Consider the following 22734-nt stretch of genomic DNA (forward strand, 5'->3'; position numbering starts at 1 on the left):
ACCCTCAACACTGAATTCAAGGTAAAACAACACAGAGAAGATGTCAGAATAAAGCTTTTTAGAGCTGTATCCAGCACCTCTTCTACCCTAGTCACTTCAAACACTTAAAGAATTCAGTCAGCAACTGGCATTCAGTTCAGCAGTTTTGTTTGCTCTTGAAGCTCTTGTACTTCAGGCATAGAAACATACTGCTGTAGTCTAAGGCAGTAACTACAATATACATAATATTGCATCTGAATTGGTAACATTCAGCTAAGAATGTAATTACAGAACACTAAGCTTAGGCAGAGCAAGCTGTCAAAAAGACCAAGAACCTCAGCTTCTTGGACATTATCCCAAATAATATGAGGTTATTTGCCAGATTTCCATCTCTGTGCAGGAGGAAATCATCTGGACACATATCCAGGGCACACCTCGTTTAAAGCACAAGTGCAGGTACTGGCCACAACACACATTTATTGCTTGGGTCCCCCTTTACGGAGTCTTCCTTCCAAAACGGAACTTGACAATGCAGCAGTCGTACTCGGGACAATTCTTTACTGAAAGCCATCATTGCCCGTTGCTGCAATGTGTGTGGTTACTGTGCTTATGCAACACAGATGAGTCTCTATTCACATGATGCACCTTGTCCTGCAAGAAGCTGTGAGTTTGGATGCAGCATCTGCACTTCTACGTCTTGCAGCAGAGGGATGCACACAGAGCTATCAGAGCTGAGTGTCCATTACAACACACAAATGCTGTCAGTCAACAACCAAATCAGAAGTGCCTCAGAGTACATGGCAATGCTTGTTGACTGCCATTAGATTACCATCAGTACAATTTCCCAAGCTTACTTTCAGCTGAATGTGAGTTTCCTTCCTCTGTAAAAGGTGCAGACATGTGATCCCCCCTTCCCCCAATACACATTGTTTTGGGACTCTGCTCAAAGCACAGCTTTGTTAATTTGTTGGCTTTGTACACAGCTTTTTGGTTGATCTAGTACAACAGCTGTACTCACTACTGACACAAGACAGAAAGAACACAAGAAACTATCCTAATTTCTTGAGCCCTTCCCCCATTCTGCCCTTGTAGCAAAACACTCTGGGAAGAAATGTGATTGATGATCAACACAAGTTGCCCAAGGTGGTACGCTGTAACCACAGGCAATGCTAACACCTTGCCTTAAGCACATGTATAAAGCTTAAACTTACTCTTCAGAAGTGAAAGAAATTTAATGTCTTGTCTAACTGCAAATTCGAGATGACAGAATTGCATTAAGTCTGCTACACTTCCACAGCTAGTCATAAATAATCACTGATTTCCCAGATGTCTGAAAATTTGTCAATTCACATGGTCAGTTTTCACATGCTATTCAAAAATCCACTCAGCAGTGACACTGCTGAACTGCAAGGATCCTTATTTTGATAGGCCAGTAAAGCAGTGGTACTAGCTGTTACAGCACTAATCCCAAGGGGAACGGTAAGTCTTAGGTTTTGTCTATCCTCTCCCAAAGAAAAGAAGAGAAACTGAAGTGGAAGTGAAGTTTTGGAAGCCCCAAGTAAACAAAATGAAAACTGCAAAGCAAAATCGACCCCCATACTTGAATTATAACAAATAAAAAAAGTATATTCCTTCCATGTTTTTGTTTCTCACTCTACGCAATTTCTCCTTAACATCCATCACCCTGTCTAAGAGACATCTGCAATTTCATGCTGGACTGCAATGTAAACATTTTGGTGTTTCTGCTCCATAGAAAACGGCCACCCTTACCAAGGCGATGTGGCTGTTGTTCCAAGTGTTGTTATCAACCAGGGTTGTCCGGTTGGCCATTCCTGCTATCTGATAACCATAATCCCACCAGGACATCACTCTGGCGTGCTCATCTGTGTTCTGTCTGAGCCAGTAATAGGCTTCTCTGAAGTCATCCAGGATATTCCGAGTGCTGGAAAACAGTTCATTTTATTTGCATCAGTACAAATACTACCAACAAATTAACTGCACCATGATAACCCACTGCAGCCTGGGTTCACAAATAAGGGTTTTCTTTTGAGTTCAGCTCCCTTTGAGGGATTTTGTCACCAGCAGTCATAAGTTTGAACCCTCCGACAGCTGAATGTCCAGAAGCTGAACTGCTTTTGAAGACACGACTGCTTCTGAAGATGTGATAAATGCATTTCCAGTCAAATATATATTCTTAAACAAGTTTTCCCAGTTGACTCCAAAGCTTTTTTTTAACCATCATCTTAATTGGCTTTGGGTAGGATTATTTTTATATACTTCATTAAATATTTCAGAAAATGTATCTTTTTGAAAATTAGAGTATGAATGATTTTTTATTCAGGTCACAATTCCTTTATATAATAAGGAGTGATTTAAAGAAGGCAAAGCAAATTGCTAATGCAATGACAGTAAAAAGGCTTTTGCCCTTTAATCACTTCAGACCGTAGACCTTACTTACCCATCATGGTTATAGGAGGCGAGAACCACACTGGGGCTGGAGTATGCATTGCTGGTTACCCAGGTACAGTGAACAGCAAACATCATCAACAACATCAGCATCAGCATAGTCACAATGTTTTTGATATTGGGACCCAGCCCTTCTTCTGTTTTTTCCTGCTCAGATACATGTTTCCTCACTTTGCCTGCCTAAACAAACACAGATGTATCTGTTATGGCAACTTCTATCATCCTTGACAATGGAACCCAAGTTTTCTAACTCTTGCTTCCTCCCCTCACCTTATCATACAGGTTGCCAGGGTTCCTTTTATCATCCTCATCACTGCTGTCCTCTATTGGTGGATTTTCCCTCTTCATATCATCACCCAAGTAACGCTCAAAGACATTGGAGAAAGCAATTGCTGACAGCATACAGACCACTGGAGTCAAAGTGAGCATCAGGCGAACCATCACTCCAGCAAAGTAAACGGCGCTGATTGCATACAGAGCAACTGCAAGGAAACACATCTCATGGTGACACTGAGAAAGTAATACTCACTCTGACTGCACACGTACATGCTCTCCATAAAACTACTTCTGGAAGTGGGTTGAGCATCTGTGTGTATAAAGACTTGAGTGTGTGTCTTGCATTTCACTGCTTTTTAATTTACAGACATATGGCTGAATGAAAGTTTATCCCTTTGAAGCCCAAAACCCTTCCTGATTCATCTTGACAACTTTTAACAATAACACAACCCCATTTTCAATATTCATTAACAACGTGTCAGAAGATACATTATTAGTGATATTTAATATTACACACCAAAAATACTACTGGAATAATAGGTAACTTCATTTGATTAAAAAAGCCAAAGAGTTCTAGACTAAACGAGTTATTAGAACTGGAAAAGCAAAAGGAAGTGTTACAATTTCATGGAAATATTAAATTTTGATTTAAGTTAGAGGTGTCTGTGGACAAATTGGGGGCTTGTCTACATTATGATTCTATACAGATGAATAACATGCTATTGTGAGCCCTATTCTGGAGGAAGTTTTCCTGAACAGTATTACTGTCTTCCACAAAACACAAACCAAGATTTTCAGAATACTATGGAACATTAAAAACACATTCCTTGGAAAGAAAAGAAAACCCCAAATGATCCTGTATACACTGATTGGGAACATCTAATAGCTGTTTCCTTGTGGTGGATTCCTTGTCTGCTACATTTTAACAATAGCCTCTTGTGAAAGATTTGCTACAGAAATTTTCAAAGGACACTGATTTATCAGATTACATCATGTAAATATTTTCTATGTTGTGGTGAGGCAGTATCCATCCTCACTCATAGGTCTCTTTATGCTGTGTTAAATGGAAGGTGCAGCAGTAGTAGGAGGCTGAAATCAAGTTACCCACCACTGGTCTTGACAAACATTCATTGTAAGGCACACAGCAGAGAGTACCTCAGAGTAAACATTCCTACTGCCCACACACCTCTTAGGTAGCCTAAGAGGCAGCTATACTAGCCTGGAGCCTTCTGTCCCTGTAAAAGTTTAAGACCTGAGTGATCTTCACTCCTCCATATGGGTTACAACTCCTTAACAAGCCTCATTCAAACTCAGAAGATGGTTTTCACAGTACAGCTTTGTACAAAAAAAAAGTTGTTGTCACTGACATAGGGAGACTCCACACTTCCATTTTGGCTGGTACCTTATCTAGCACTTGTTCCAAAGCAAGTGATTCTGTTCACTAAAATAGCAGAAAACCTGGAAAGCAAAGGCATTTTGAATTATCTGTGATGGGATGAGTGCCAGACGCCTAGAGTGGGACCTTGCCTTTGCACTGAGCTGTTCTCCCGGCTGACCTGTAGTGGAACTGTGCCCTCTCAGAACATGAAACTCCAGCTGCAGAACTGAACACAGCAAAGGACTGGATCCCACCTCCTGGGACTACACTCCATCACCATTTCCCCAACCTCTGCATTTTTATAAACTCTTTTAAATACTGCTGAGTGCAGGCAACTCTTAATAACCATCTTCAAACACATCACTTTTAAACCATTTTTTAGAACATGCCATGTATCAGCTTTGAGCAAAGAAAACCAAAGTAGAATAAAGTTGAAGGCAAAATTTTTCAAAATTATTTTAAAATATTTTCTCTTACCAAAGACTCTTTCATCATTGATGTTTTTGATACAGAACCACAGCCCTGCTGGGAAAGTACACACGAGAATATGCAGATCAAAAAAGAAGGAAACCCATGTTGTAGGCTGATGCTCAGACACAGAGGCAATGATCGGGATGTGAATTTTCGCATACCTTTTTTAAAAAAAATTCAGTTCAAATTATTTTGAAAAGGTAAAATTATTAAAACTTGTAAACATTAGGAATTCTGAAATTCATTTCAAAGGAAGCATTTCAATTTTAAATGGCAAGTGCCCTAACCAGAAAAAATCTGATGAAACTGTTACACCAAAAAAGTCCCCAGGCCTTACTGTATCTACAAAGCATTTAGTCTATAGTTATTTAAAACAACAATATACAGGATTATTTCCATACTAATTAAGACAAGGAAAACTACAGATGTTTTATTTGTTTATGGCTAAATATGAAGCCAAAGTCACCAAAATGAAAATACGCAGCTATGGAAGCACCTTTACTACCTTTTTGAAGAGAATCATCAATGTCAGTAAATGTCCTAAATTTTCAACATGTATTTCAAAAACTCTACACAGAATACCTTCATTTAATTAGTAAAGAAAGTTACAGTATTAAATACCAAAACAGTTACTGATGCACCCACATTCTTTCAGATGCTGAAAAAAATCAGGCCTTGTCTACACTTGGAAACACATGTAATCTAAACAACATGTCAAACACTCAGTGCAGCCAAGGACAAAACTGTGCTCTCTATTACAGACAAGAATACATATGGACCTATTCTAGGGTGCTACCATGATTGAATGGTGAGGTATCAAACATATGTCCTTTTCTCCACTGAGATCTAGTTCTCATTGAAAACTGTAATTGTGCGTTTTAACACAGTATGTTTTTCTAATGTAGACAAGCCCTCAAAAGTTTAGCTTTGTATATACGTGTGTGTGTGTGTGTGTGTGTGTGTGTGTGTATGTATATATATGGATATATGGACAGGCAAAGAACAACATCTATATATTCCTCAAGTAAATCTGAGGCTTCTTTACTGACATCTGTTCTACTACATTTATTATAGAGCTGGGCCAGAATCCTCTATGAACTGGGTTTTGGAGCCTGAAAAAGCCTGAATTGCACAAAGTTTGAAGTTCTTCTATCCTTGCTCTTAATCTTAAAAAAAAAAAAAAAACACCAAAAAAACTACCAACTGAATTTCATCTTAAAATATTTATCTGAGAAAAATGTTTCCCATTTTATGCCTATTCTCTAGGCTGACTAAAGAATCCAACATTTTATTTTTAAAGGTTAACTAAAACAAAAGATTAACAAGATTTTTACCTGTGAAAACACACATTAATAAAACAGAATTTTCAGAGTAGACATCATATGCACAAAACAGATGTTTGAATGTAATATAGAGGCAACATGCAAGATCATATGTGCAACATTTCATAATTTTGTGCGAAGTTGCACAATGACAATAGTCTAAGGCTCTTGGTAATTTTTAAATGTGTACTCAAGTGTTGGCACAGCTTTCAGTTATTTTATGCTGACATACACATACAGAAAAAAACATATCATTATATATTCAAAGACTTGCAAAGAAGCAAGACATTTCATAGATCAGTTAGTGAAATGGTTGTGAAGATCATGAAACAGCAACTACAAATACTTTCTTCAGATAACTGATTCTCCTTGACTGAAATACTAAATGGATTTGGGGATGAGGAGGGTAAGTGGTTATTAGTTTTCAGTAAAATGCTACCGATATCTAAATCTTATATCCTTACTTACCCAGTGTCCCACAGTGAATAAAATCTGCCACTCCAAGGAGCAATATAACCTGAAAAAAAGAAGGGGGAAGAAAAACCTTTTTGCTGCCTAGGTTTTTAAATGCAATAATTTTTCTACTCCCTCAAGTTATAACACAAACCCAGAGAAATTTTCATTGAACTTGTAAAATATTTGAACCATACCTACTGCATTAGGCAGGCTATAAAATCTACCAACCATGAAGCAAGCTAGTTTAAAACACACTTACAGGATCACATTGTACTTGTTAAGTACAATCTGAGTATCAAGACACGCACACTTCCAAAAGTCAAAGCAATGCAATATTAAATATTTCTCAAAGAATATGACAGATAGCAAACTATACTCTGTGAAGGAGTACGAGAAAAAGAAAACATAATTGATAAGAAAGTATTTCATTTTTCTGAAATGTCAGAGCAGGAAACTGGGAACACTCTATAGCCAAAACACAAACACTAAATGAAACGATGGTTTTCTTTTATTTCTCTCCTGGTGAATCTACATGTGGCATGGAATATAAAAGCTGCTATTAGACACGCTGAAAAGCTTTACATACTATTTTATAAAACAAGGCTTTTAGGTAACTTGAATATGATAAGATGAAAAGAACCAGCATAATTATTAGATGAAAGATAAAAATTATTACTAGAAGTTATTAGATGATTCTTAAATTTTTATTTCCACTTTCCTTGCAACTGTTTCAGCTCCTCCTGAAGACAGATACAGACAAGGTGAAGTAAGAGAAGGTTAAATCCTTTTATTATTACCCAAGTTTTTGTGCATGACTCAGTAAGTCTTCCATCTATCTTACATTCAAAATTAGTATAATCTGACTGAAGGGTTTAGTTTAGTGTCTAATTTAGACATTTAAATATTGTGGTTAATGTTCTAGTACAAGACATATTTTTCCCTTCAGTCCTCAGATGAAAAGCTTGCTCCCAATCCACTGCATGCACATGGAGAAGGAGCTGTCAGCACACAGGGAACTACTGGTTATGATCTTCTCTGGATGTAGACACCATTCACCTGAGGGTGCTGGAAGAGTTGGCCAACATGAGAGCTACCCACCATTGTCACCTGGGTGATAAGGGTGCCTGATGCCTGGGAATTGGCTACTGCTGCACCTCTAGGCAAGGCAGGAAGTTATATGCAGGAAGCTGCAGGCCAGTAACCTGAGCTGCTGAAAAGACCATGGAGCACAGCCTCCTGAAATATATTGATAAATGTTTTTCTGATCCATTTTCCTCATTTCTCATTTATTGCTGCAGGAGAATGGACACGACAAATGGTCCATTATTTGACTGGTTGAAAACTGGCTGTCCTGACAAGCTCAAGGTAGTACACAGTGGATCAGGGTCCAGCTGGTGGCTCATAGAAAGTAAAAATATCCCAAAGGCCAAAAGGAACTGTGCTATATTGAAAAGAGTGGCTGACATCCCCTGTGGCAGGCAGGACTTCAGTCCAAAATCTGAACCCCATTCTTCCAGATGCTGCACCTGCGATACAGGGTCCAGATGTGGGCACCCTCTTCTGCAGGAGGATTATTAAGAAAATCGAGAGAGATCAGAGTGCTGTGAGGTGATCAGGAGCCCAATTTGCACAGCCTATCAGAAGCTCAGGGAACAAGGCCTGCTCCAGCTGATGAAGCAGGGATACCGATCAGTGAATTCAGAAGATGAAATCGACACTTCCTAGGAACTGCAACAGAATACGTATTTGGCTGCATGCTGAGATTAGAAGCCAATTTTTGTTTTGATATGCCAGTCTGAAAACTTTGCTAAGGACCTGCTCATATGCATGGAAAAGCAAATCAAACCATCATGTTTTAGAAGACTTTGAACAGAGCTGCTAAGAATTCTTCTGGAATAATGGTATCGTAAGTAACAAAAATAAAACTGCTATTAAATAGTCTAAAACGTTAAAACAACTACTTTAAGCGAAACCAAATGTTGATCATCTGGCTTACATGCTCTAAAGGTAAATGAGTTTCACATTTATTTACCTGTGTATGTCAAATAGATGACACTCAGGAATACAGTACCAGCAGCTAATGAGACACCCAAGAAGAACAATGTCTGAAATTCTTGCTTTGTTAATCTGTCTCTCAGATACTGCAAAAACGCATAAGCCTGCAGCAGTGCAAAAACACCTATGGAAAGAGAAAAGTTCTTGTTTAAATGCTCAAAAGCAGTAACAGCTGTTAAAGCAATCAGCATATTTGCCTATGTTTGAACTGGAAAACTAAACATAAGGTACACCCTAACATCTAGAAACTAGTATAACATCACTTTCTGACAAATAACCTTTAATACATAATACAGGGATGACACTTTCTTGCATAAACACAAGCTTCCAATGAGAGAAAATATTCTAAAGGAGAAAATCACCTGAAAACCAGATTGCATTGATTATGACAAAAATACAGGTTAACATACCTAGCTAGATGTGGTGAAAAATTAAGAGATTGAGTTGAGGCAACACACAATGCTAATATAGAAATACATGGAAACTAAGCTACTGAACAACACAGGAGGACTTAATGAAAGAAAAAACCAAACCAACAAGTATTAAGTCAACTGAATTATATAAAGTTAGTGTTGAAACATCAATTCACTGGTGAAGCACCTGACACCCTCAAAAAAGCTGTTCAGAGTTTAACATTACACCCAGAACTTGGACATGGTATTTCAGTTATTATTCATTTCAAGACATATAATAAGATCAATTCACTGATGAATCCTTTCAAAAGTGAAAATTCAATGCTAGCTGGCAGAGAAATAAAACAAAACAAGTGTATGGTCTTTCTTCAAATTAACAAAGAATTCAAGGTACACAATGAAATCCACTAGTTTTGAACTCCTAGAGAAAGACAAAAATTCTATTCACTAAATAAATGTAAAATTCTTCAGAATCCAAATAAGGCTTGGTAATTTTTTTCTTTTTCCATTATGTTAATTCAGTTTGTTGGAAAGAAGTCCCCATTTTGAAAGTATTTTTGTTTTAAATTTTAATGATGGTCTCATCACTGTCTCAAATACATTTCGGTAAGTGACTAAAAGTAAGAAAAAACCTGGGGAAGGTAACAAACTGAACTATATCACACAGACAGTGCATGCAATTAAACTCAGTGTTAGCAGAGGTTACTGCTTCAAGAAATCAAGATGTCTGACTGCCAACAACTACTGAAAAATCAATTTAAAGTAATCAAATAATCCCAAACAAGACTGAAATCAGTTATTTAAAAACCACCCTCCTGATTAGTAATTTAAGTAGTTTAATCTGCTTTGAAAAATTACAGAAGACTATCAACTCTAAAACCAAATTGCTCACTAAAAGCTCTGTTACCAATAAGGAATGTTTCAACTGTACAATGCTTGATGGCAACATTGTATTGCAAACCAGCAGAGATTATCCATGTGTAAAATAAGTGCCTGTCAGAATGCTAACTGATCCAGTCTTATGGAAGCATTTTACCACCATTAGCTCACACAAAAAGAGGATAATGTGTCAATTGGAAAGAAAACTTCCCTACAGACACTAAATTGTACCTCTTTAACAATTTGCTTTGTTAGCCTGTGTTCTTTTTAACACAAGGAAACAAAGCCGCAAGTTTGAGGTTTTCCTGTGTTAAAGCAGGCTGTTGGATGCAGAAGTTTAATTTTCTTACCTGCAGCTGCCATGTGTTCACTTGTTCTAATTGGCTGAAATCCCACAAAAGGTATCTGCATCGATAATATTAACCCCACAATGTAGAAAGTGCTATATGCTAGGAAAGAAATATGTGAGGAGAGGGGAAGAAAAAGATGGGAACAAAATTAATACAAGTTTGAAAAAGCATTGGCTCCACAGCAAAGTCCATCTTCTCCCCTAACTGCAGTGACACCGAAACAGAACTGTACTATGCTAAATATTTCAGCCATTCTAATTACTTTTTTTCTTCTTTGACTAGAATAAAGCTGTCTATTGCATCCAATCTTAGTGGATGTAGCAGACTATTGTTCTTTCTAATTGCACTGTTTTCTCTCCTCCTAGGAAAATAAGCCATTTACCTAAGATTCTCCAGCTTGAAAAAAATTTTCTCTTCCCATGTTGTTTTTGAGAGTCATAGATGTGTAAAGAGCTCTCAAATAACAAGTGACAAGGGAAGCTTTCTTCATGAGGAGAAATTGAAGGGACCAGACCTCAAAAAAGCAAAACATTTAAGAGTCTACTACTTATTTAGAAAATGCAAACAGGCACTGTTGTTCTTTTTTTAACAAGAGCAGAGGGAATGCAAGAAGCTGAACAGCAATAGAAAAAGCAATTAATACTAAGCATATCTATTGATAGATCTGTATCAACTCTGGGGATTTATAATCCCCCCAGAAAACAGAGGTCAAGAGCATAATTAATATTAACATTAGTATTAATAACATGAATTCTTATTGCATATGCATTAACATTCATATACATTATTTTGAAAGAGGTTTCGGCCCTCAATATTACAGCGCGAAGAAGAGATGGGAGGGGAAGATAGAAATACTGAATCTGCAAAGCCATAAGGCTGATTACATTTGAAGTAACCAGCCAACTTCAAGTCAAAATGAAGTTCCTCAGTGGCAAACAGCAATAATCCACATTTCAGATTTCTAAGGCTATAGCCTGGATCTTATGACGACATCCCTGTTCTCCTATAATCCCTTACTAATCTCCACGAGATCAGTTCTGGGGGGTGCATCATTGAGCAGTGGTGTCATTTCCACAGCACCTGTGTGGTCTCTCTGAGGGATTATGCTCCCAGGGTACTGCCTGAGTTCCAAACCAGTCAGAAGTGACAGGGATGGTATTTCCAGGCACTCGGTTTATTATTTCAAGCACCTGTATTGCACAGCTTGGCCTAGCTACTGATCTATGCCCTCTTAAGTCACTGAAATACATTTTTCCTGAAGGAAGCTCAATTTTTGAAGAATTCACTACAACATAAATCATTTACTGTACCAAGCAACTGTTACAACACTGCCATCCTGTGGAAGTTCAATGATTGGCATAAATCACTACATCTCACATTTGTTAGACCACTGTAAATCATCATTTTTAACTGCTACACTTGCGATGTGCACTGCCCACCCCCACCCCAATCCTTTACTCCCACTTCTTTCAAAAAGCTACATATTGCCTGGTACTAAAAAGATTAAAAAAAAAGGCAATTTACACAACACTACAATTTTCCCAGGAACTTAGAAACATCAGGGTGATATATCATCACAAACTTTCACGCTCCTTTATATTCTACAGTTTGCATAGTCTTCGCAAAAACAAGAAGTCATTTTGATTCCTGCATGCTGTTCTTATTGTTTTAACTTTGACCAAGTCCAGAACAAAAACATTCTGACCTACTGTGGACATAGTCATTTTACAAAGAATTTAATTTGCTATACACCACACAAACATAGGAAGGACCTACTGAAAAGCTTCTCCAGAGAAGAGAATAATTTCAATTATGGCCACATAATTTCAATTAATGGATTACAATCACCAGAAATAAACACTCAATCTGAAATTTTAGAATACTGAAGTAGTTGATATAAATATATGCTTGTTCACCATTTGAATGATAAAACCCAAGACATAGAACAAGCAATTATTGAAATTAAGTTTTAAATTCTGGAAGATCCTCAAGTGTTTTATTAAATATTCTGATAATTATACTGAACCTGAAAAAAATGTATGAAAAAAAAATTGAAGTGTGCAATCATGACAAATCTATACCCTTCCAAGTGTAAAATCATATGGGAAACTAAAGAGACTACAAGTACAATAATAGAAAATAATATCAATGGTTGCTGTATCTGAATAGAGGTTATTCCCCTCTCTGCTAATACACTGGAATTGTAAGCACTTGTTCATAATGATTAAACTAGAGGATCTGAATGAAAGGCACTGGCCATTGTCAAGATGAAAAAATAAAAGCACAGCTTGAGCTTTCAAATATAAGTAGCATCATCACTACTGATGCCAAATGGGTCAGAAGCTATCTGGCTGATAGTCATCTGCCTTCCAGTTCTAAAATATTTTAAAATTGGCAAAACCTTCACATTCTGGAAATTTTTACTCATTACATGATTCTGAATTACACTCCCAGATATATCAATCACGTCCCATTAACCTTCTCCTTGGTATATGAACACCCATATAAAAAATATATACCAGGAAACCACTACTATTTTTAAAAATTTGCTTTTGCCAAATACTGTTCTATACATTTATGTTACGTTGGATCAAACTTAACACAGCCTTTATAAAATGGCTCATGCTAGCTTAAAATAAATTTAAGCCACTGATCTTAGATTAAAACACCCAAAATTCTCCATAATAGTAAAAAGAATATAGGTTTTACTAGCTATTGTCAGCTGACAATATTTTTCAAAAGTTTTAGCTGCACATGGGTGGATTTTTAAGAATTATGAGACTGCTGCAGGCACAGTAGCAACTGCATCTCACAGAAACTCCCCAAATATCTTATTTTCCCTGTTGCAAGGAGCTTTTGTAAACTCTTCTCCCTATCTGAATAGTTTGGAGGTGAAGCACACTTGAAGTCCCCCTCAGAAGTGCTTGAACATTCTTACCTGTGTTACAAAAACATCCTGTTAAACAAACCTAGAAATGACATAGTAATGTGAGAGGTACAGACTCCTCTAGGGCTTCCCATGAAAACTTAAATTAAGACAGCAGTTGCAATGAAACAGCAGAGCAGTTATCACATTTTCATTCTGACAACTCCATGGCAGCACATATCCCCCACTGCTCAAGGGCAATAACATCTCAAAACACTGTAGCTATTTGCAAAACAAACATCTGCCAAACCCTTTAATTCCTATGAACATGCAATACTATTTTCTCCACATGAGTACAAAGACAAGTTCATTGAAAGCTGAAGAAGCAAGAGCACTTAGTCTGTTTCTGGCTACCACACTGCTTCAGGATTTTATAAGTAGCTGATTTAATTTTCTCTTGCCTAATTCATAGAAATCAGAAAATGAAAATATTCAATAAAACAATTTTAAAAGCAAAACAAGATAAATTACTTTCCCCTTAAGTGAGGAAGAAGTAGTTAATGAAGAAGTTAAGTAATACTAACATTAAAAATTAAAGATGGGTTAGGGCTTTTTCTTTCTCTCTTTTTTTTTAATTTTAATAAATTTCCAATTCTCAATTCTCAGAATAACAAAGTATGGAAGCAATATTTATAGTTTTGATTAAAAAAATTCAAAACTTAACTAGAGTAAATTTAGCAATTATTGTGGTATATAATGGTTCACACATAGGTACATGAAGTAATTTCTCTAGCAGGCACTAAAAAAAGCATTAAAATAATTAAGAATACACAGATAAAACAGTATTGAAATGAGTAATGAAAATATATTTACAAATAAGAAACGCCTTGTGATTGTGCTTCAGCTTACATTATGTTCTTCAACTACCTATTGCAAAGGCTTCACATTAAAAACATTCCAGCTAACTTACAAATTTCTGAATACCTGAACTGCTTACCAATTATTTCATTCACACACCTACATCATGGCTTACTGATTTTATTGGTAAAGTGTCTGTAAAAACAGATTACAGAGTATTTAAATGTAAGAAAATCAATTTAAAAGTTAGGCTCCTAGGATCCCTATTCACACATTCCTGAAACTGAAAGGAAGGCCGACCAATTAATCCAGTAAAATTTTAAGGATTCCCATGGAGTGGACAGACTCTTACTGTGCACGCCTTGTCTCAGTGATCTAAAACTTACATGGCTGCTTAAAATTTCCTATGTCTTTTACTATATGTTTACATAATATCTGCTGTACAACTTTTAAAATTACCAATTGTTTTACATACCTGGAAAAACCAAAAATATAAAACATTACTAAAGGCACACATGTAATACATATTTAAAAGATATTAACAGGGTTCTTTTACATCAAACCACCCATTTTTCTTTCCCACACACTAGAAAGGAGAAAATTAATTAGCAGCTACCATATATGAAATTTTGGAAGTGTGAGTATGTTTCAACTCCTTATTTCCATGTTGTAGAAAATAACTGACTATACTCAGTAACCAAATTAAGACAGATAAATCTGATATGCAATTACTTAACACTCACTTGATACAAAACACATCACTGCAATAATTTCGTATCTCATGTTTAAGTACTTGAGAATGAATTTGCAATGAACAGAACTTACCAATGTAGACCCTCCTGCTGTATCTCTGCATCAGCAACAGAACAAACACATGCAGTGGAATAAGGTTGATGATGAAAACATAACCACCCCATGCAGAGACCTACAACAAATAGAACAGGAAATTAGATCTGAAAATATCTGCAAATTCTTACAACAGCCAATGCTGGATTTAGACAACTTGATGGTCTAGCAAGAAAACACAAAGCCCATCTACATGAGCAGTCAAAACTACTACTACTACCACCAAAATCCTTCTCAATATATATTATAAAAGAAAAACAAACCACAACAAAATGCACATATCAAAAGTGTTTGAAATGGGCTGATGGATTTCCTAGGCTACCCTTCCTGGATCTCCTCCTTCCATGCTAATCTGGTCATACTGGCAAACAAGAATGTGATGCTGGAGGCTTTTCCCAATAGTGAAGGCTGCAACACAAGGCAGCAGTAGGATCTGTAGGACCGTGACTTGGACTTTGATGATCTTCGTGGGTCTCTTCCATCTCAGGATATTCTATGATCTCATGTAGGATCCAAAACTTAGTATTTTGACAAACTTAGCACCATGCTCTGCACTTTTTGCTGGAGACAGGGAATACTATTTCCAGGCAGAGAGGAGAAAGGGAGCAAGGTACACCTCCAGGAGCAGAACTCCGGGACCAGAACAGCCAGCGCAGGTTGCAATGTAAGGAAACAAACAAAAGGAAGGGTATGGATGCACATGAAAGCAGGACTGAGCACTGTGGAATGATATACAACAATATTATAGATATTGCAAACCTGTGGCAACGAGCTGTTGAGAAGGACTGTTATGGTATACTTAGAACTGAAACACTACAAATGTTATTAACAGATCACTGATTGCTGTTTTAGGTAAGGATTTAGTGAGCTATCATTACAATGTGTTATCTAAATTTCAAACATATTTAGAAGGGCTCATTTTGACTAGACAATCTGTATTTTAACATGTCCTCTTGTCAAATTACAGTCTAGACTTCTCCCATGTGCACCATGCCTACCCCAGATCTTCATTTTTAGCGTGCAGTAGCTAATGTGGTTTTCACTTTAACTGCACTTTAGGGTTTAGATTCATGTAGATATTTTTGAAGCCCTAGAATCCAAAAAGAAACCCAAATTACTATGTTCTATAGAACAGATTCTAAAAAAAGCATGAGGCCAAGTATTACGTCTTTTGACACTAATACTACAAAACCCAGCATTTCAAAATTTGACGTGAGCAATTCAGACAATGTGGAACAAGTAGAATAAAATAATCTAAATTTTCCAGTAACTCATTTCAGATTATCAAAATCATATTACCTAATTACTAGTATGGAGTATCATGGTTTACACAAGCAAGTTTATTTAATGGAAGCAAACACCGTGTGAAGACAAGTAAGATAGAATAGAGTTCAAACACGTAGTTAGAACACGGTCACATCTAGGGAAAGGTTTGAATGAAGCGGGTCACAAACAGTTTACATGGACCAGAGACCTGCATCCCTAACTATCAAAATATGAAACCAAATCTAAGGTCTGAAAATTATACTAAAGATGCACTTTGGAACTTTTCAAACAAGACTGAGGCATTCTCGTAGATTGGCAAAAAGAGTGGAGACACGCTATTACTCCTACAGGATTGCTTCAATTTGAAACTTCCTTTTATTTTACCTCCTTGTCATAAAAAGCTGTATGAAGCAGAAGCTGATGAAGTAAGATAAAGGCTAAAAATATAATCCAAGGAAAAAACAACGTTCTCTATATTGAATGCAATGAAGGCTACGAGTCAAATTACCACAGTGAGTTAGGCATATATTATAAAGCAGATTTAGTTATCAAGAAAGATTTGTCAGTTCACGCAATATCCATTTGCCTTTCAAGAAGCTGTTCCCCAAACTTCCCATTTAAGGACTGACTCCTACTACCTCAAAATTGTGATTTAACTTCCAGTTTACACTGAAAATTACTAATTCCATCCGAGAAAGATGAATTATTACAATGTAACAAATAGTACAATTATCCTTTGTCCTAAAAATTTACCTAAGTAAAATACCTAGATGGGCAACTCAACAAAATTCTTTCCCTATATTGTATTTCCCTTTTGGAAAGCCATCATCTATGTGGGATGAAGTAGATACAAGGAATAAAATTCTATCATCTAATCACTGAGATTTGAAGCTGAGCTACAGACAAATCTGAAATTTTCATGAGCTGATAGCACTTGAAAGGAAAAAACCAGCCCCCCCCCCCCCCCATTTAAAGTCAAGCACTGATTGCCATGATGACATTGATTCATAAGTTCTGATACCATACATACACTAGATCACATACTCTCATACAATCCCACACACCAAGATGGTAAGAACTTGTTATTGTGTGATTTTTCAGCAGTAAAATTGTGGAAGTATTTAATTTGTTATCTGTATGTTTATGAAGGCACCTTTAGAGAATCTTACTAATAAATTGGCACAATATAAAAAAATACTCTGGTACATAAATATAACAATTCAAAGACTTGCAGCTTTTGTGCACTTAAATATGTACCAAAGCTACAGGACCTTTTCACTATAATACTATATAAACCACAATGCTGTGTATAAAGAAGTGGCTCTCTATTTAGCAATGTGGCAAAAGGAGGAGAAATGGAATGAAATAAATATACTCTTAAAAAGAAATAGCTATCCTAGCCTCTTTGGTGACAACCAAAGGGCTATTATTTCCTGTATTAACTGCAAAAGTCTCCCAGGAAACCAAACGGACATTAAAGCTAGAGGAAAATTAGACAACAACCAGACAACCTTTGAATTAACCTTGTACTTTAAGGCACATAAACCAATCCAGAAGTTCCTTGTTCTTGCAAACCTAGTTACCTGATGGTAGGAAAGCAGTATTTGAGACCTCAGTCTTAACTGTCACCAAGCAATTAGCCTGGCTGTCTCACCACTGGCTATTTCAAGGATAATTTATTTTTCATACAGTCACAAAAAGTTTACTGGGGAAAAAAAAAAGATGTTTGATTCAAAGAGGAAAATTCTTCAAGTCTAAGGTTTCAGAAGACAGAGGAGGGGGAAAACCAATTCCCTTCATTTTTCTACTAGTTTTATCTCCTCAATTTTACTGCTGTTTTCCCCCTCTGTTAGCCCTTAGGAAAATCTCTGCAATAGCCTCCATTTTCACAGATGAAGAATGAAAATTTATGATCATTTATTATGACACTGTAATCATTCATCAGTTCTGGTGGTAAGCTTTACTTTATGGCATAATTATACTCATAGAAATAGCTTTCAAAGTTATAAAAATGTAATATGATTATTATTGCATTATAGTAATGACACACAGACACAAATATCAAAATTATACCTTAATTTATCTGTACCAAAATAAAAATCCAACTGAATCAGAGCACCTATTCACAGTATGAAAAAAAACTTGTAAGTAAAGCTACTATATTTCAAATTTTTTTCAAAAATTGTTTTAATCATGTTTAGTTAAATACTTGACACATGTTATGTTGTTTAGTCATATATTTAAGGTTTTAATAACAATATGAAGCAGTAATTTTATATTATGGCTCCAACAAAGATTAAAATATCCTTCTTCTCTTCATCAACACATGGATTATGTAAGTCCTACTCAAATAGTTCAGCTATTATATATATATAAAAGCCTTACCATGTAAAAGTAGGATAGACAGCAGCAGATTGTCCAAAAGACTGACCCAGTTTTCACAGACTTCACCTGGAAAAATAACCGAGTATTATGAATGACAAATCCTGGACAATATTCAAAAGTTTCATTCCAAAACAATTGTCAAGAGAACTTCTTTAGCCTGCATCAAGTTATATTTTATGCTTCTGAACTGTTGTCCATAAAATCGTAACACAAATGCAATTCTTTCACACACACAAGTCAGATCTATTTCTCTAGCAAAAGCATAAAACCCAACACTCTGCCTTATGATCTGTTGTAGAAAGGTAGTTGCAATGCCTCTGTGCTACTTTCTCTGAGATATTAGAGCAGTTTACAATGCTAAGTGAAGATCATCCATGCCTTAATTCATCTGCAATTAGAGACAAAGGAGCTATTCTGTAATTTTGAAAAACTCACTTAAGGTTAACGAGAACATCCAGATACTACTAAAGGTTTAGCAGGATCCAGAAATTGCCCCAGGAATATGAATTTGTCTGCAACTGGTGGGGGTGACTGTGGTGAGGAAAAACAGGAATGAAGAACAGACATTAAGAAAAGCTAGGAAGTTGTCTACAAAATGTATTTGATTCCATAAGAGTTCATGCAAACATTATTGCACTCTGCAGTTTAGTTAAACATGAATTCCATGAGAACAGATAACTGCTAGGATATCTCAGTTATTCTGAAGTAACAACATAGGTTGTTTCAATCATTGTTATCAAACACAGTACACCTTTCCAGCTGCAGCTATTCTAAAACCAGATTTTAAAAAACTGCATTTAAGTAACACCAGTCGCTTGGTCATGAAAAAATTGAATTCTCTTCCATTATATTCCTATCAACTATATCCCAAGTTTGAAATATTCTAAAGCTAAAACATCCGTGAATATGCATCTGCTTACGAAAACCAGAACTCTTGGACAAAATTATGGAGAAAGCTGTAGTGACAATGTGCTTATGTGGAGCCATGCTAAATGAAAAGTACAGGCATTCCAGAATACACAAGGGACAGTACCCTACAGTGTCTGTGCTGAATTAACAATATAGTTATGCTATTTATGTTATTTCCAAAGTAGGTTCAATAGCCCAGAAAAACTCCAGCTTTCCTAAACTCCTTCATGTAAAACTACGTGACAGATGAAACTCTACACAGATTAAGGAGTGACAAGACATGCTGCTTTTGCAAGCAGTCTAATTAAAAGACATAAGACTATTTCTTTAAGCACACAAGTAACACTAATATCTGACTGTAGACAGCTTTGAGTATTTAATTATTAAGTATTTTTTGAGTATTTATATTTTGAGTATTTAATTAAGTCAAAGCCCAGATCCTCCATACAGTCAAAAATTTTTCCAGAAGACAATTCAATGCACTTCTTTTTCAGTCTACTGCTTTTCATCAGCCATATAAGGAGGCTAAAATTTGATGCACACAATACTAATACCTCAAAACTGAAAAACAATCCCTGTGTTTGTTTTAAATTTATAGACTCATCATCATTTTTATTACCACTATAGGACACACTTCAGTGGAACAGTGCTTTTACACAGCAAACTAAAGAGCATGATTATGGAGTTGTTCAAATCATGTGACTTCTCAGTACTTGCCTAATCTAGAGCCAAGGGGAAGAGCGATGAGAGGGAGGAAAATAAGAATTCAATGGATTCTAAGAAAAATCAGTCATTTGGTTGGAGGAGGAACCAAAAAACCTTTCCAAAGCAAAAGACTCAGCAATTACTTACCCATAAATAGTATGTGAACTGCAGTGCAAAAATAGCTATGCCTTCATTGTCAAACGATCCTGCTACTGATCGGGATATGTAACCTGGAACTATGGCAATAAAACAGGCAGCTAAAAGCCCTGCTCCCTGGTTCCACAGTTCTCTGGTGAGCAGGAAAGTAGAAATAGCTGTAAGGCCGCTAAAAACTGGTGCTAGAAACACACATACATCTCTTATATGGACTGTCACATTAAGCATATTTAAAATCCAATGTATAAGGCCTGCTGTCACCATCAGTCCTGGGTATACCTACATGGAGATAAAAAACGAACCAAAACACTAGGTTATTACAGAAAACTATCATAGTAGGTTTGTTTACAAATAACTTGCAATGAAACAATTTTTTAAGCTGATATAAGCAGTGAGTATTAGCATAAGTTAACAGAATTATTTTAGTACTCCTTTAATCATGTTTTGACAGCACCACTGAATACCATAGGCTCTTTTAATTTTATCCAAATGCTAACAATAAAATATAATCTACTTCATAAATGAAAGAGCAGCATACAGATAATATCCCATCTTGCTTGACATTTATCATACAATGAAAAGAATTTGTCATTAAGGTATGGAAGCAGAAACTAAAATTTGCAAGAGAATTTCAAGCCAGCTACGAGTTTAACAAGCCCCAAAAGTCTAATACTTCAAGAAGAAACCCAAAATCTCCCAGCCATTTTCCTTTAAAATATACCATGCCATTCTTTCACTTCTTGGTACCAATAGGGAAACAAAATGTGCATCAACAAGATTTAATTTTTTAAAGCAGAAAAGCTGATGGTCAGTCCATTGAATACTATGTATTTGCAAGACGTGTAGACACCTTTGGATATGGAAGATTAAAATAAAGTCCTGTAAAATTAAATTAAGATGTGCTCCAGAAAGGTAGCACAGACTTACACAAATCTATTGAACCCATCATAGAACATTGGAGAACTTCAGAATATTCTTAATAGCATTTCTACCCTCCCACATTTATCAACATTAGAAAAATCAATACATACCAGAAAAATTAAAATGTACTTCACCTGCTGTAGGAACCCAGAGTGTCAACCTGCCTTAGTTTCTTTCAAAAACTAAGAAGGGCATTGTACTAAATTAAATTAACAGATGACTGAATGTTCCCCTGCATATATTTTAATTCTTTTTCGTAAGATGTTTTATTTTGTATAAGACAGGTATGGAAAACATGCACTTACATGCTACATAAAAAAGTCTCCAGCATCCCTAAGATACTAAAAAAAATGGTTATCTAACTGTTACAAAAAACATGTAAATGCCTTTAAGTGTTATATACTATCATTACAAAGCTTTAATGAGCCTTCACACATTAAGAAACACATGGCTGCATTACTTAGTGTTACTAAAGCTATTCCAATGAATGATATTTGCATTCTGATTTGATAACATTGTTTTGTACACCTTTCCTGTCTGGTAGCTTGCATCGATACCAATCTTAACTAGTCCTGATGCTTCATACAGGTGCCACACTGATCTAATTTCACAAGGTCTTCTCCCAGTGAAAGTCCTAACTTTTTTCCCATACATACATGAAGTCTACTCAGCACAGATCACTGGATTAAAACTTGTAGCTTAAGAGATTTAGGTAACAATTTTGAAAAAAAATTCATTTTTTAAAAAAATGTTTTTCCTTTACTGATTTTGTATACCAGAATTACAGGAGTCATAATACCCTTATTTGTTACTATTAGAATTTCATATGTAAGGAAGTTCTGTACTTCTTGGTCACAATATGCTACTGGATAAAGACTAAGGCATGTTGACTTAGTTTCTGCAGCTAAAAATTAAAAACATCTCGATATTCCCTCTTCAGCAATTTGAAAATTAAAAGCGTATTTTATTAAGATTCTTTTATCAATGTCAAATTTGTACTGAAAGTTCAAAAAACTTCCTGAAAAGTAATCTTTAAATATTCTTAATTTACTAAATTTATTAAATTTATTTTAATAAATTTATTATTACAATACTTACAGTTCCACCTACTATTCTTCCGAGTGGATACCATGCTCTTTCATCAAACCAATTTAAAAATTCATAAAACCCATGAGATGCAAGATGATGTGTTGATCTATAGTTAAACCTAGAAAGAAACAGCAGAAGGGTAAGATAAAAATCAAGAACTTTAGCCTCTCATTTACTATGTAAGTACAATGGTCCTCTCTATATCTGCAGAGTTTTAAAGTAAATTACTAAGTTCTCAGCTACTAACAACTATGTTTTCTTCACTTCTACAGCCAGTGCATATACACTGATGATCGTTTACAGTTTTTGGTGGGTTCTTTTTTGTGTGTGAACATTAAAAGGTTTTCTTTCACTCTGCTAAACACTCTGGCTACTTTAACTTTCTAAAACTACTAGTTTTCAAATACAGTCTATCACATCCAGTCAATGCAGGACTCTCACTCTGAGACAAGGACAGCTACACAGTACATTTGCTGCTGCCCTACTTCATGTAAAATTGATGAGTGACTCATGCAATAATAGGCAACAGGAATCAGTCTATTTGTTCACGTTATCAAACTAATAGCCTTCTTTCAATCAGTAAGAATCTACACAATGTAGAACCTCTGTAGATGAAGTTTAATCTTCAAAGTTGTACATTCTCTGCTGCAGAGAATTTCTAGTACAACAAAGGGTCTCCCATGCACAC

At 35.9% G+C, this 22734-nt stretch overlaps 1 protein-coding gene across 1 annotated transcript in view; it reads right to left on the bottom strand.

Moving 5' to 3' along the window:
- Window positions 1-22734, bottom strand: part of STT3B (STT3 oligosaccharyltransferase complex catalytic subunit B) — a 52538-nt gene that overhangs the window by 6628 nt on the left and 23176 nt on the right. The window contains exons 2-12 of the mRNA XM_042044024.1: window positions 22056-22164; window positions 20028-20315; window positions 18267-18332; window positions 14595-14694; window positions 10046-10144; window positions 8381-8527; window positions 6361-6409; window positions 4577-4731; window positions 2716-2927; window positions 2438-2625; window positions 1750-1921 (exon numbers count right to left, since the gene is read on the bottom strand). Coding sequence (XP_041899958.1) covers window positions 1750-1921; window positions 2438-2625; window positions 2716-2927; window positions 4577-4731; window positions 6361-6409; window positions 8381-8527; window positions 10046-10144; window positions 14595-14694; window positions 18267-18332; window positions 20028-20315; window positions 22056-22164 — 1585 coding nt within the window. The remainder of the gene's footprint in view (window positions 1-1749; window positions 1922-2437; window positions 2626-2715; window positions 2928-4576; window positions 4732-6360; window positions 6410-8380; window positions 8528-10045; window positions 10145-14594; window positions 14695-18266; window positions 18333-20027; window positions 20316-22055; window positions 22165-22734) is intronic.

The sequence above is a fragment of the Corvus kubaryi genome, unplaced genomic scaffold (genome assembly GCF_017639235.1).
Source record: "Corvus kubaryi isolate FWS band 111438036 unplaced genomic scaffold, C.kubaryi_AGA036_p1.0 37398, whole genome shotgun sequence".
Lineage (NCBI taxonomy): Eukaryota > Metazoa > Chordata > Aves > Passeriformes > Corvidae > Corvus > Corvus kubaryi.